The sequence below is a fragment of the Podarcis pityusensis genome, assembly GCF_964106645.2.
Source record: "Podarcis pityusensis genome assembly, chromosome: 3".
Taxonomy (NCBI): domain Eukaryota; kingdom Metazoa; phylum Chordata; class Lepidosauria; order Squamata; family Lacertidae; genus Podarcis; species Podarcis pityusensis.
The window spans coordinates 40,078,109-40,094,632 of NC_138026.1; the positions used below are offsets into that span (position 1 = coordinate 40,078,109).

The window sequence follows — 16,524 nt, forward strand, 5'->3', positions numbered from 1 at the left end:
CCCCTTTTAACAGTAGGTATATTTGTAGCTATGCTTGCATAAAGCAAAAGTGATTCATATGGTAACATTTCATAAATATATTGAACTATGTTTTTAGGTGTCCACTTACACATGATACATTAAATGTTTATAGATGAGTAAATTTAGCTTGGGTTTGATAAGAAACCACACCAAATAAAATATTGAACATATTTCAAAACAAACAAAAGTTACTGGAGAAAAGCTCTGTGACTTCAGACTTTCCCATCATTGTTCTCTGACATCACTACTTCTGACAGTACAGTGGTGCACCGCAAGACGAATGCCTCGCAAGACGGAAAACCCGCTAGACGAAAGGGTTTTCCGTTTTGGAGGTGCTTCGCAAAACGAATTTCCTATGGGCTTGCTTCGCAAGACGAAAATGTCTTGCGAGTTCCTGCGGGATTTTTTCCCTCCCCCCCTTTTCCCCAAGCCGCTAAGCCACTTATCAGCTGATCCTAAGCCGCTAAGCCGCTTAACAGCTGATCCGCTAAGCCGCTTATCAGCTGATCCGCTAATCCGCTAATCCGCTAAACCGCTTATCAGCTGATCCGCTAAACCCGCTAAGCCGCTAATAGCGCTAATCCGCTAAGCCGCTAATGGGCTTGCTTCGCAAGATGAAAAAACCGCAAGACGAAGAGACTCGCGGAACGGATTCTTTTCGTCTTGCGAGGCACCACTGTAGCTTTTAGTAAAAAAAGTTATTGTCACTTTGTAGGCTCCTGAATTCCACTAAGTAGCTTGTACTCTGAGAAGTATCTTTTGCATCTGCGCATCTACCCTATATTCTTATTTTAAAAGGTTTATTAAGAGAAACTCTTATTTTTGTAGGTAAAGACAGAGTGTTCAATACTCCTTTATGCGAACAAGGAATTGTAGGATTTGGCATTGGAGTTGCAGTAACTGGTGCTACAGCCATTGCAGAAATTCAGTTTGCTGACTATATCTACCCTGCCTTTGATCAGGTTGGTGCATAATCTAAGATGCTGAAAATAAGAATAACAGTTTATTGTTATTTTTCCTTAAAGTAATGAAAAGCTGAACAGAAATGGGATTGGACATGAGGGAGGCTGAAGCAGAATGTCAATATGACTGCACTAGGTGGGGATGCTGATAAGGTTTTGGCACTTTGCATGTTACATGAAGCACCAAAATTGTATGTGTGAATGCAGTGGTGCCTGTGCTTGCTCTTCATCCTTCTAACATGCAAGAAGAAGAAGAAAATTTACAGCTCTCCTGTGGGCAGATAGTACGCTTGTATCTCCTTAGAGGGGAAATGTATGAGTCCCCTTGCAGACATTTCAAAAAGTGGTGGAAATTAGAGGTGTGAATGCAATTTTGGTGCTACTTCTTGCTGCTGCTTGTAATGTGAGGCAGCCCTCAGTGAAAAAGTATTGGAGCTAGGCTAAAAACTGAACATTTGTATTTAGCTTTGACTTTGGCTGTTGCATACTTGATAAAATGTACTTTGTTACAGAAATAATAAAGAGCAACACATAAGAGTAATTTGTAGGAATCAGATACTAGAAATCTGTGTTACATCTGTAGCTGGCTCAAGGAAGTGTGTTGCAAAGCAAAGAAAATGATGTAAAAATTTATTAGCATTTGGTTTTAAGATTTGGGGTGTCTGTTCCTGCTTAATATTGTACAATGGAACATGAACGATCAAAATGCATAGTATGTGTGTGCCTGCGTACATTCAAGATTAATTAAATAAATGTATCTTCCCCTCAGATTGTTAATGAGGCGGCAAAGTATCGGTATCGCTCTGGAAATCTCTTTGATTGTGGAAGCCTCACTATAAGAGCCCCTTGGGGTTGTGTGGGTCATGGTGCATTATATCACTCTCAAAGCCCTGAAGCATTTTTTGCTCATTGTCCAGGACTAAAGGTATGGTAATTGGATAAATGGATTTTATTATAATTGGTGTGGATTTACCATTATGGTTAACTATTCCTCATGGGAGGCTCTCTGTGACTTAAGCAATTGTCATGTTACCTTGTGAATGAATCTGGTGATGTTTGCAGATGGACTCTGTAGATTCCCTTTTCTGTTAACATGTTTTGACATGTTAACTAATTTTTCACATGGTTCCTTTATGTATAAGGATCACTACTAATGTGGTAGCAGAGTACTGTGAGGACTTCACCACCCCAAAATTAAATGCTAAAATTAAATTAAAACCAAACATTTGAATTGAGCTTGAGTCTTCATTGAAGAACGAAGTGCTACGCTATCAAATATGCATTAAAAAGTTGCAGCTCACAGTCAGTGGACTTGTGTATTGCAGTTATTGCTGGAATGTATCACTTCAGTCTGAAAGTAGGGGATCACTTCTTTGTATGATTAAGCTGTTTATACTTCACACAAAAACGAGCATGGTTTAGAGAAGAACTTACGAAATCTCTTGGGAAATCTTTAGGAACTATCAGCTGGGAACCTTTTGCCAGCATGGCTACTTGAGTAGAGTCCCTTTATTACTCTCAGGTTTGAAGAGTGATGATTAGAGCTGCCTTTAATAAACTCGTAACAGATCAAATACCAGTGTACTTGAATCAAACAGAATTGTCAGAAGACAATAATACTGTCAGTTGAATGGTATTTCTTTTGAACAAGTGCCACAATCAGAATTTCAGTTGATATTTAGGTCAGACTGCATTGGCCTGAGTTTAGCTTCTGATGTGCCTTAGTGTTTTGCCCTCAATTTATTGGGGCAAGTAGCAGATAAAGTGTATAGGTACAGCAGTGTCACTGGATAATATTTTGAGGATTATATTCAAGCCTGTTCTAAAAGCAATGCAAGATAGGCATACAGTGATGTTTCAGTACTGTGCTTCTGAGGCTCTTTTTGTAAGTTTGTTCAATCTTGGTTTGTTCCACTGTAGTTTGTGCCACACCAGTTTTAATTGCTACTGAAGCAAGCCAGTTTAAAATGTAGCTTGAGCCATTAGTCTTCTTTGAAGAAAACCACAGAGAGACTGTTTGTGTTGTTGATTTGTATATACCTGATAACTACTCTGAACTCTGACCAGATGTAGATTTTTTTATTCTATAATGTGCTCATATTTCAGAAAAAAATGCACTGGATGCAGTGGTCACAGTAGAGAGCTGTAGGCTCTTTCAGGTATTTCTGAGCTAGTTTTGATGATTGAATAATGGTAGTTATTAAACTTTGAATAGAAATAGTAGTATAAGAAGGTGATAGGTATGCTACGTTGCTTCTGTAATTAGCCTCTTAATAAGCAAAGTATTTTGTTTTGTAGATTTTCTTATTCTATCTTTTTTCCAGGTTGTTGTTCCAAGAGGTCCTGTAGAAGCCAAAGGACTATTGCTATCATGCATAGAAGATAAAAACCCTTGTATATTCTTTGAACCTAAAATACTGTACAGAGCAGCAGGTAAAGGCTTTTATGCACAACATAAAAATAAGTGAATGAAGATGATGTTCTGTATAGGCATATAAGGAAGCATGGTCTATTTGAGCAGCCAGCTTAAATTACTCATTTCCTTATTTCGTTTATCGAACATTTGCTTGGATATGAAGAAATAGATTATTTAAAGCATACTCCTGTGTGTTTATTCATATGAAAGAATACTACTAATAATGTCCCACTGTGTTGAGTCCTGTTGGTGGTGGTGCACAGATAGTTTGCTATTGTTTGTTTAAGATCTTTGAAAGAAAGATTTCCTGCCTGACAACTATGGATTTGCCTCCCTTATCTTATTAATAGGCTGAAGGTTGCCTGATCAGCTGGAAGGTAGCCTTTTATTAATGACTGAAGAATGAAATAGGACTATTTCACTGTTAAGGGTATTTTGCTATAATAATGGCCCAGGGTATCTGTTTAAAGAGGTTTAAGTTGGCCATAGTAGTTTGAGCTTGTTTCAAACTTTATGAAATAGGATTATTTTCACTAATCATATTTAAGATTAGATTTCTCATTCAGCTATATCTGCAATTAATGGAAACATTCAATTTCTTTATCACAGCTGTCTTAGAAGAAGTGAGGTGAACAGTGAGCATAAGCTGCAACTTGCTGCGGCTCATCCTTATAACTCTAAACTATGGCTTAGTATTATATGTGAACTGGGCCTGTACCTGTTAAAGCGTTTGCTCGAGTGCTGAATCAATGTTCTCTTATTTATCAAAGGAACAATTCATTTAGTACAAACAGTCAAGAAAGAACTTGGGTCTTAATATATGTATCATGTGGGGGGAGGCTCTCAATTTTCAGTTAGGCTAGAAATGGAGGTTTTGGGCTATTTTCAAGGCAGACTATTCAGGTGTGATCCAGCTTCTTGCCCTGCATACATACACCTGTGGCTTTAGGTAGTCTTCCTGCTAGCATTTTTTTTAATGTTTGTTTTTACTCTAGTTTAATGCACCATCAAATCTAATGCTCCATCGAATCTAATGTGCACCTCAATTTTCAGAACCTTGAAACCCCAAAAAGTATTTGCTAGCAAATGTAAATGTGCCATCAAATCTATTTCGTGCCTTAATTTTCACACTGTAATTTGGCCAAGAAAGGTGAGCATTAGATTTGAGTAAATACAGTAATATACAAAAGAGTCGAATTTTTCATGTTTTCATGATGAAAGGGTAAAATAGTACATATTTCCTGTTGTTGAAAATATTGATGTGCCAAAAATAAGAGAGAGAAGGAAATAAGCTGTTTGTCTTTTTATTAGGTGCATAATTTATAATATTGGTGAAAAAATACACTTTTGTACCTTTGAACAAGGTTTTTAGTTTAATTTTTAGCAAGACTTGTCAGTGTGCATTGTCTTGTAAAGATATTGATGCAGGAGGAAGCAATACAAAGTACTATGGTGAATACAGAAGTCAGTTATTTTAATAATAGCAACATTTTAAAACTGCTTTATTCAAAATATAAGAATTGTTTTAAACAAAACATAAATTTTACATAGAGGTGTTTGGTTTGTTTATTTTTAAACTATATTTGCTAGTGAATCAAGAGCACATAGTGGTAATTCATAGGAAACAATGAGTCACCTTGACATTATCAGGTTTAAGTATCTTGTGGAGAGAGTATTCTTATGGCTTATGACCTTTTCAGTTTCATTTAATTCTATCATATATGACATGAGTGGTGCAGAAATGATTTGCATCAGTGGTTGTTATAGTGACATGGCAGGTAAGATGGGAAAAACTAGCTTGTTTTTAATCAGCGTTTAAAATGCCCTGTCACAAAGACGTGTTTTTCTATTGCAATTAATTGTAAATAAAATCAAACACTAGCACTGCCAAATGCATGACTTCGGATTTATGAATATTCATAGAATGTTAGTTGGAGGAAGCTTTGCAGGTGAGAAATAATCATGCTAATAACAATTGACAATAATAAAAAGGAGCCCAGGGCAGTAAAGAACAAAGCTGCAAAACAATACAATTAAAAATAAAATAAAAACATAATCTAAAGCACCTGAAAACCTTTTTTTTATAAAGCAGTCTTGTATCCTCACAGCTAATAATTACAAGTTTGATGTGGACAACATCTTTCAGTTATAAAATGCTTGAGTGAACAGGAACATTTTGAACTTTCTCTTGAATGTTAATAATGAGGAAGATAGGCACACATCACCGAGGAGGGCATTCTGCAACCGGAAGCTGCCATTAGTTCTGTGCAAAGGGTGATTAACTTAACAGTGCTGGGTTGAAAGGGACATTAAATGCTAATTAACTTGTCATTTCTGATATATCAACACAAGTTACTCACTCCATAGCTGCAGGATGTTCGTAAGGGGTTTCTGACCAAACATGACATAGAGCCAGGCGACTAAGCTGTCACTAGCGGGGAAAGGGGGCAATGTTTCCCAGGAAATGCAAATTTAGACTTAATCCAGTTACTGGTGGAAGATGTTTGCCAGAGGATGTCCTCCGAGCCAAACAAGAGCATATGCTTGCATTAGATATGGCAAAGGTTCTGAGGGCTAATGAGGCTTGTGGTCTATTAAAATAAGCCATTCCTTGCACAGGTACTGTACAGTTATTTCCGTGGGAGAAGATTTGGCTTAAACCACAGTTTTTTCTGATTCCTTTGCCATGGCACTGCACTCATACCTCAGAGTAAAGCTAACATAGTCACATCATTCCAGGGCATGTGCAAAGTTCCAGCTGAGCCAAGCATTTTGGTAATGCTAGATAACTGGTTCCATTGATTTTTATTGTTAATAAAGTTCTAATTTCCAGCTGAAATTAGACCTCATGTTACAATATCTATTTAAAAATCACAGGATTGTCATTATGCAAACTTTGGCCTTTGCAGTGGGAGACTTGGGTTCCAACAATTATAGCTACATGAAATTAATTGGATGGCTTTTGGTGAATCATACACTCTCAACCTAGCTTACCTAAGACCAGAGATTCTCAAAATTTCTAGCTCCAGGGTCGTCTTGAGATGGCTGAAAGTAACTGAAGCCCACAAGTCACAGTATGGTGGCAGATGGAGGCAGAGTGTTGCATAAACCCGAAATTACTGATATCATTTTCTATACGCTTCTGTCTAACCCATATTTGAAAACTATTATATCCTGTACCACAATGTTTTTCTTATGACAACGAGCACCACAGCCCAGCTCTCCTCAAGCTAAGTAATGAATATTTGCTTTGGAGGTATTGTGACCAGTGGTGGAGCTTCAGGCTCCAGCATCAGGGAACGGAGAGCAGGCGGGGGCGGGGCGCCCAGCGCAGGTGGGGGGGCCCAGCCGTGATGGCACCCTGCCAATTTCCCCATTTTTACCCTGAGTGCTTCTTACATTTAGGCATTTCCTGTAAATCCTTCTCCCATTCTCCTTTCATACTTGTACCATTCTGCTCCCCACCTTCAAATTGCCGGTTTCTGGAAGTAAGCATAGATTATGCTGTATTGAACTTGTTTGTAGATCTTGAAATCACAACAACAATTTGTGGTCATGGGGAAGGGGACGTACGCAGGCCTGGGACTTGCTGTGGCTTGTTCACGTGATGTCTGAATGTGGCAACTATCTACAAACTTATTAACTTATCTCTGCAGTCATGTGGCTTAGAAATTTGCTTCTTCTGTTGTTAAATGAAAGTACAGATACTTAGGAAACTGAATTCTGTGGTCATTCTGGAATTTTCTGAAATCCCACGAAGGTAGAGCCTACATGTTGGTAACAGAATTTATGATTTAATCAGTGTACTTATCCCTTCAAGGAAAAGAAGCTGGTACAGCCAATTTAGAGCAGGTGATAACTTGTGGTTGCAGGACTATAGCATTTCAGAGTTGCTGCCAAATATGAGGTTTTGAAGAAGCAGTGTGTAAAAGGGCCTCATTGTCCAAAGGGGAAAATACTTCTGCAGCTTTAATAGAAGCATACAAGGAAAGATTGACAATTATTTTCAGAATAATTTACTATATAGCTGTGTGTTATTCTGTGGGTTGCTAGAGTGACTAAAATTACACCTGGAAACTATAATTGAAAATGCCCAGGCTGGAATAATTACTTCACCAGTATTATATAACTAAGAGCAGATGTCATTGTTAGTGGGAAAATGGTGTGAAAGAGCATTTACATCTAAAATTACCAGCATTCACATATGAGCACTGATATATTTAGGCTCTCTTTTGATTTCTTTGGTCTTTCACTGTATTGAGTTAAGCTAATGAGGTAAATGGGAATCATTTAAAGCTAGAGAAAGTAGCTTATTTTATTTTAGCAGAAGGTTTGGCTGAGAATGGTCAATAATATCGAATGACGCAACATATTTCAATGAAAATGTGAACGTCACAGACTCCTGTCTGTTCTTTGCAGCAATAGAAAGCCGCTGCTGAGGACTGGGGGGCCCTTGGGAATGGATGTGATTTGGCAGGAGGCTGCAGACGGGGAGTTGGGCATTGGGAGAAATAGCCATTTGGATCCAAGCCTGTATCTTTCAGTGCAATTCCCAATCCATAGCTGTTCCTTAGAAATCACAGGTTTGCTATTGTGGAATTAACCTGTAAATAAACTACAAATGAAAACATACAACAATGTGTTGTTTTTGCTTTTGCTTCTGATAATTGTTTCAAATTGTTAAAAGAATGGATACTGGTACTGGAAATATACCATGTACAGTATCAGGCAAGCAGAGACCTCCCTTTGCTATTGGGGGTGCCTTGCCACTGTGCAGCCTGTATCTCCTGGAACTTCTTGCAGCCTCAGCCTCACCTGTTCAGTTTACATTCTTGGGTGCTTTGTCATATGCACCTGCTATTAATTAATTTCAAAAGATTTATATATTGCTTGATTGTAATAAAACCTCAAAGTGGTTATGTAACTCGGGTCATTGAATCTTGACTATGGGAAAACAGTTTTCTTTCATACTCCCAAGGTATGTTCAACTAACACAAAACCATGAGTAACACAATGCAAATTTTAAATCATTAGCGTTTAGCATCTAACTGTTTAGCAGCTGGAGAATCTAACCTACATTGCTTTGCATTTATTCAGTGGAGCAAGTCCCTGTGGAGCCATACTACATTCCACTCTCTCAAGCAGAAGTCCTTCAGAATGGAAGTGATGTTACACTGGTGGCCTGGGGTACGCAGGCAAGTAAGACTCTGATGGATTTTTAAAGAGAAATTATGCTATATTATCTCCTGGAAAAATGTTCTTTGAAATGCCCTCCAGATGAAGTGGACTACAACTCCCATGATCCCTGGCCATTGGCTATGCAGACTAGGGATCACAGTAGTCTAGTACATGTCATCCAGACTTAATGGCACATTCCTAACTCCCACCCCTTGCCAGTGGGGCTTGGTGAAGCCCCTGCCACATCCGCAGCCCTGCTGCTCATTTGACGGACAGCAGAAATTGGGAGTAGGGAGAAGGAAGACAGGATGATTGGGCCCAATGCTGTTGTGTGATGGCTGTGGGACCAGCCTTGAATGCCCTGTTTTAGGCCTTTTCGTTGGCTCCTGTCCATGTGTTCAGTGACTGGTAGGTTGAGCCAGGAGAGCTGGGTAGTGCAATGCCTCCACCTAATCCAACTCCTCCCTTTTCCCAGCATAAGGTGGGTTTGGATTACTCTGTGTGGAGGTTCCAATGGAAGCAGTGCGAAAAGTTCATCATGACTTAAGTCCCATTTATTTCAGTGGGATCTTAGGGCAGCTAACTATGGCTCCAATCCACAGTCTTTATCTAACAAGTGAAACTTAAATACTTCAGTGCATTGTGGAAACCTTTAAATTAAACACATATAGCATCAATTCTGTTTTTATTTTTGAAAAAATATATATTTCTGATTGAGGCTGTCGTGCTAAGATAAGTGCAGTATGCATGTTGTGAAATATTCAAAAGCACTCTCTAAGTGTTGCTGAAATGAAATTTCAGTAGCCTGCATATCTAATATACTATTGCATGTTTTCACCCAATATTTAGGTTCATGTTATTAAAGAGGTAGCAGTTATGGCTCAAGAAAAGCTTGGTGTGTCCTGTGAAGTAATTGATCTGAAGACTATTCTGCCTTGGGATGCAGAGACTATATGCAAGGTAGGTACATATGGCACATTAGCGCATTCAAGCATTTCAGTTATTTTCTCATATCATAGGTCTTTGTGGAATGACCACCACTAGAGGCCTCTATTAGTTCAAGCTAAAACTGAGTTTTGGCGCTGTTTTACTGACTACTATACTGTGAAGACAGAATTTCAGCTTGTTCCAAAATAATTTTGAAAGTCTAATCTAGACTGTTCAGTCATATGAGATTGTGTAAAATATTGTGGTACGTTAGCTTCTTAGGTAGAGATGGGTAGTCAGAAGGCTACCTGGAAAACATGATGGTTATAATCAGAGGAGTGGTACCTGTATTCACAGTACTGACTTGAAGAGAAATCTGTAATCTATTTTCTGAAATATATTATGTGTATTTTTTTCTTTATAATTTTAAAAAGAGCTTTTTTCTTCTTTTAGAAGAAACTTTTAGAAGAACTTTTAGAATAACTGGCTAATAATGGGGCGTGTTGGGGGAGGGGTACTGCCTCTGGTGGGGGACATGTTATGCTCCTTCTGGGGTAGTTTGTCCACTTTTGGTCCCCACCCTGCACTTGTGCTTCCTAGAAGTGGCAGCATGCGACAGTGTGCACACCCTGGGGAAAAACTTTGATTGGCCTGCTAGACCAGGTAAAGGTAGGTGATGGGCTTAGTTTGAAAATGCATCCTTATCTTGTCATTCATTTTTTCTGAATCTCTGAACATTTGGAGAATGAGTGTGACCTTGTCAAATGTGGGACACCCTCTCCCTCATTCCTGTGATGAGTAAAGTTTCATTTATTGATTATATTTTACTTTAAAATGTGTGTGTTGCCTCTCCAAATGCTTGAGATCGCATAAAAAGAAAATATTTAATAAAAATTATTTCAAGATACAACAATGAAATGCAGTATCGGGAGCTTTGGGTTGGTGCAGCATAGAAGCAGAGAAGGATAGCTTTGTCTCTTTTTTAAAAAAAATAATATTTATTATTTTTCCAAAAACTTAAACACTAAAAAGACAATACAATACAATACAATACAATACAATACAATACATTAAACTAACAAAACAAAACAAAACAAAAACAATAAAATAAATCAAACAATTTCATTATCCCATCTTTCATTCACTTATTTCCATGACCTCCTCATATCTCCTTTTTCGTATTCCACTTCTGTTTATTATTTCAGCAATTCCTTTCCATCTTCCTCTGTTTTCTATCCTATAATTATCTTAACTCATTCTAACCTTATTTTTTCCTTTAATGCTCTATTAATCTATCTGTACTTAATTCCTTATAACATTTCTACTAAAGCCATATAACTTCATTCCAACATTTTTCTAACATTCATTAATTTTACAGTATTTCTGTAAATAGTCTTTAAATTTTTTCCAATCTTCTTTCACCGACTCTTCTCCCTGGTCTCGGATTCTGCCAGTCATTTCCGCCAGTTCCATATAGTCCATCAACTTCATCTGCCATTCTTCCCGGGTGGGTAAATCTTGTGTCTTCCAATATTTTGCGATGAGTATTCTTGCTGCTGTTGTTGCATACATAAAGAAAGTTCTATCCTTCTTTAACACCAATTGGCCGACCATGCCCAGGAGAAAAGCCTCTGGTTTCTTCAAAAAGGTATATTTAAATACCTTTTTCATTTCGTTATAAATCATCTCCCAGAATGTCTTAATCCTTGGGCATGTCCACCAAAGTTGAAAGAATGTGTCTTCAGTCTCGTTACATTTCCAACATTTATTTTCGGGCAAATGGTAAATTTTTGCAAGCTTGACTGGTGTCATGTACCACCTATAAATCATTTTCATTAAGTTTTCTCTTAGGGCATTACATGCCGTAAATTTCATACCTGTGGTCCATAACTGTTCCCAGTCAGCCATCATTATGTTATGTCCAACAACTTGTGCCCATTTAATCATAACTGATTTCACCGTTTCATCCTGAGTATTCCATTTCAACAGCAAGTTATACATTTTTGACAAATTCTTAATTTTTGAATCTAACAATTCTGTTTCCAATTTTGATTTTTCCACCTGGAAACCAACTTTTTTGTCCAAATTGTATGCCTCCATTATTTGATAATAATGGAGCCAATCTCGCACTTTATTTTTCAATTTTTCAAAGCTCTGCAATTTTATTCTGTCTCCATCTTGATCCAGAATTTCCCAATATTTCGGCCATTTGGCCTCCATATTGAGTTTTTTCTGTGCCTTCGCTTCCAGAAGGATAGCTTTGTCTCCTTCACTTCCAGCCTTTCTGTCTTGTTTGCCCAAGTACAGGACTGTTTATTTCTGCTACTAATTGCCGGACCCTTCTCCAGCTGCTGCTATGCACTTCTAAAGAGTAATTAAACATGTGGTGTTTTTTCTTTTTAAAATACTTTTGTACTGCACACATATTACACATTTCTCAAGTGAGGAATGTTGACAACAGCAGCTGCATGTGCCCTAGTTGTCAGTAAATAATTAAATTCTCATCATTAATTTTGCTAATTCAGATAGTTTTTCATGCATTTTTTTTTGTTATTTTCCCCATTTAAAGCTTCCTCTTTCCACATTGGTAGATTCCTCTTTTTGTAAATGTTCTTGAGTTCCTGTAACAAGTAAAATCAGGACCACCTGCTTTAATGGCACCACAATTAAACTCAAGATTCCTAATGACATTTTGGGAAATTTGAAGCTGCATGATATCCTGCAGCAACATACAAGAAGGACTACAAAGCAATGAAAATGGAGCACAAAGAATGCAATTTTAAAATAAAATGTCAGCCGTTGCTAATCAGGGTCTCTTCAGATATTTTGGGCCATAACTCCAATGTTAACTGCAAGATTGCACCAGATTTAATTACTTGAAAAGACTGCCCACCATGCCTTGCAAGCGCTTGACAGCCCTGTGCTGTGCGGAATTGGAGAACAGTCAGTGGTGGAAATCTAACACGCAACGTTATTTGAACTCTTATTATTTCCATAAACTAGAGGAGATTATATCCACAGACAAACGCCAATTAAGGGATTGGTGCCAAGTGATCAAATCCTCTAAATCAGGCATTTCCAACTCAGAAGAGATTGTGACCTGCTCCCAGTATAAAAAAACTGGCAGTGATCTACCCATTGTGATTGGAGGGAGGAGGAGCGTGGGTGGGGTGGGTGGATTGCCCAGAGTTGTTGAGCTTTTTGGGGGAAGGAATGCACAGAGTATTTTAGCTTCCCCCCATAATTTTGTACACAATAACAATCCTGTGATCTACCAGGATCAGCCAGGGATTAGACATTCCTGCTCTAAATGCTCTCCTTGTTTCCTCCTAAAAACAGTCCATTTTAGAGCCAGTTACCTGTCAAATCTCTGGCCAGCCTCGCTTAGATTCACTTTTACTGAGCTACGTTTTCAAGCCATACACTCGGCTGTCCTAAACGGACAATATAACAGGGTACTATTCGAAGACAGACTCTGTATATGTGGGCAACCGCAGATGGAAGACGTCTTGCAATATTTTCTATATTGCCCACTATACATTGGACTGAGGAGGCGATTTATCACCTTACCATCTGTACAGGAAAAACGTCTCTTCCCAGCAGAGAAGATCCTATGACTTCTTAGCGATGTAAACACTTCAGTGACTCATAAAATTTGCTTTGGCGGCCAAAAAGATCACAATGAAGACCCTGGACAATATAGCAGTGAACTGTAAGGGAGATGCAAATATCTAAATAGAGACATTTATTTGTGGTGCGACACCTCTTTTGCTTGTATTTATTTTTGATTCAGATTTGTCCTGGCCAATGGCTAGTACAATAAAGTTATTTGGATTGGATTGGACTACAACTCCCATCAATCTAGGTAACATAGCCAATGATTGGGGGTGATGGAAGGCTGATATATGTGATAGGAAGTGCCAGAAAGCAGTAGATTTCTGCCATGTGTGCACAGCAGAATTAATGTGTATGTCTCACATTAGATATCATGCTGCAATCTATACCAAGTTTCCAGGCAGTAAGGCCCACTGAATTAATAGGATTGAACTGTTAATGCAGGGCATATTGTCTTGATGAATGCCCCTCATAGAGCCAAGCAATTCTCTAGAAATCACTTGGGTTTGAATGTAAGACTGTTAAGGGTTATCTTTTTGTATTCAGCATCTAAAGAATTTTGGCTTGCATTTAAACTAATGATATCACGTCAGTGCTTTGTATTTGGAGACAGTCCTTTTAGTTTATGTATAGCTGTGCCATACATCCCCTCCTCCCTAACTAATTCTTGATACAGGGTAGATTTATCTTGTAGCTTCCTCTGTAGCTTTTAGCAAATGGAAAGGAATCCAGGAACCTTTGGTTTTCCTGACTGTCTTTTTGTCTAATGACAGTAAAAGCCAATGTTTGCCATTGAAACGGTCTCCCTTGGGAGGTTGTGGACTCTCCTTCATTGGAGGTTTTTAAGCAGAGGTTGGATGGCCATCTGTCATGGATGCTTTCGTTGAGATTCCTGCATCACAGGGGGCTGCGCAAAATGAACATCAGGGTCCCTTCCAACTCGACAATTCTATCATTCTATCACTGAGCTGGAACACAGCATGCAGTTAATAGATACAGCTTTTATGGTAGTTTGATAAACCCAGCAAAATCTGTGGAGTTTCTGTGAAAACTTTTCTGGCTTTCTGAGGAAATCCGAGCCCTATACCTGCTGCTATCATGTTCCTTAATCACGAACGAATAAGGCAACAAGAATGTCAGTTCTTGGCTGCAAAGAGATCATTTGCTTCTGAACTAGTAAAATGTTGGACACTCGTAACTGTGATAACTGCAGTCTTTTAAAAAAGTAATTTGGAACTTTTAACTTGTTCATTGATTTACTGGTGTTAATAGAAAATTAAGACTGATCCATTGCATGGATGAATCTGCAGGGTTTTTCACTCTGTATTGCATTAAATTCTTGTAGCAATTACTGTTGTTACATTTCTTATAGAATTTTAACTGTTGCTCGATAAACTTTGGATATTTTAGAGCAACAATTTAGCTTTTAGGAATATTTCTGCAAGTATGCTTATTAAAACATGAAATTGCATGTTCTATTTATACTATGCATCTGAAAGATCATTGTTTTAAATTATTTTATCTTTGCAGTCGGTGGCAAAGACTGGACGGTTGCTGATTAGCCATGAAGCCCCTATTACAGGAGGTTTTGCGTCAGAAATTAGTTCAACGGTTCAGGTAATCCGTTTTTAAGTACCAGAAGATTATTTTCTAGAAGGATATTTATAGTGTTAAGAATGACATACTCAAAAATATAATTAAGATGTTACAGTTCTCTTGTGCATGTTAATTTTCCATCATTTTGGGAGTTGAGTGCTGCCTTGTGGTTGAAGGGAGAATTGTTGTACAAACAGGGAAATTCAGTGTTCCAAGCCATCAGTCTCGTTGTGGTTGCATCTCAGTACTATGCTTCTTTGTTGGCTTTCAGGCTTGTGTTTTCTGCTTTACTTCATTTGTGTCTACTGTAGTGCCCATGTATCTCCTTGAGTCCTCTAGTTTTCCTTTGTCTTTATCAAAGACAAATTTTTATGGAATTTTGCTTGAGGATTAATTTTGTAGTGGTTGTAGCGAAACAGTAACATAGGTACACTTACAACTAAGTGGTGATGAGTAAATCTCTAGAACTGTCATGTATAGTACAGCTAAACATTTGGAAGAAATGGGCACTGATGTGTGAAAATGGGGTTCTCTTGAGTCTTGACTTGTTATGGGTATACAGGGAAGTTTAGAAGTTTCAGAAAGCAGAAGAAAGACTGTGCCACACACTGTGTTTTTCACAGCTGATTTTATTTTACAGTGGTGATTATGTTGTTACTTAAGTTTATCCTTTTCAAAACTCAAGATAAAACTTGCCTATCCTGAAAAATTCTGATTTTGTTCATATTTGAAAATAGAGTATATTATTTAAACAGAGCAATTTATGACAGCTTGTTTTGAAAATATTGGTTTCATTATTCTTTTCATATAAACTGGAAACCCATTGTTTACATAGCCATTTTCATTTGGTACAGAGTTTAATGCCCTTGAATTTCTACTCTCTATTACTTTATTCATCCCCCCCTTTCAGTAATTTTTATATATGCATTTTATTTAAAAATGACAACTGCAAAAGTGGGCAAAAGCTTTATAATTGGATATAAAAGCCTTTCTCCCCCTTCCTTTGTTGTCATTGTCATTTTTCATAAATTCCATATGTAAAATCAGATTTTCTGTCATGTGATTTATGAAATATATTGTAGGAGAACGTTAGTTTAGGCACACAAAATATTCAGCTTTATTATCAATTTCTAACACATATTCACTTCACAGTGAATGTATTTTTTAAAGTGTTTGACACATCTGTATCATGAAAAGAAAGCAAAAATCCAACACCCCCCAATCAATATTTTGCTGGATGAAATGCATAGTAGGAATGCCAAAAATCTCAGGATTGGAGTTGGCTTTTACTTTTGCACATGGAAGTAATAAAACTTAAATAAAGGGAGTCCAATTGCAGTAGAAAAATTCTATTTTCATATCATTCATCCTAACTGTGTGGCTAGAAGAAACTGAGTAACAATATGCAGGTTACCATAAGAGTATTAGCATGCATCACTTGGGGGGTACTTCTGGATCTGTTACTGTCGCTTGAGGCTCAAGTGTCCTTGATTCCACAGACTTCCTTCTATAATTTGCACCCCTGTCTGGACAGGAACAGCCTAACTTCTGTTGTCTACACTCTGGCAACTCTAGGCTAAATTACTGCAATTCATTAACACATGTGGCTGGGTGCCTTTGAAGACTGTTCAGAAACTACAGCTGGTCCTGAATTCAGTGGCCAGATTGTTGACTGGTGCAAGGTGGTCTGACAATATAAACCCAATTCTGGCATAACTGCACTGGCCACCGGTTGGTTTTCAGTCTTAATTCAAAGTGCTGGTTTTGACCTCTGCTGTTCAGGATCCTAATAACTCAAGACTGTCTCTC

General features: G+C 38.0%; 1 protein-coding gene across 3 annotated transcripts in view; it reads left to right on the plus strand.

The window, feature by feature from the left end:
• BCKDHB (branched chain keto acid dehydrogenase E1 subunit beta) overlaps positions 1 to 16,524 on the plus strand; it is a 40,076-nt gene that overhangs the window by 4,810 nt on the left and 18,742 nt on the right. For all 3 annotated transcript variants that reach the window (XM_080998867.1, XM_080998869.1, XM_080998868.1), the window contains exons 4-9: positions 850 to 983; positions 1,753 to 1,908; positions 3,308 to 3,416; positions 8,497 to 8,594; positions 9,427 to 9,537; positions 14,650 to 14,736. In XM_080998867.1, the coding sequence (XP_080854993.1) occupies positions 850 to 983; positions 1,753 to 1,908; positions 3,308 to 3,416; positions 8,497 to 8,594; positions 9,427 to 9,537; positions 14,650 to 14,736 (695 nt within the window). The remainder of the gene's footprint in view (positions 1 to 849; positions 984 to 1,752; positions 1,909 to 3,307; positions 3,417 to 8,496; positions 8,595 to 9,426; positions 9,538 to 14,649; positions 14,737 to 16,524) is intronic.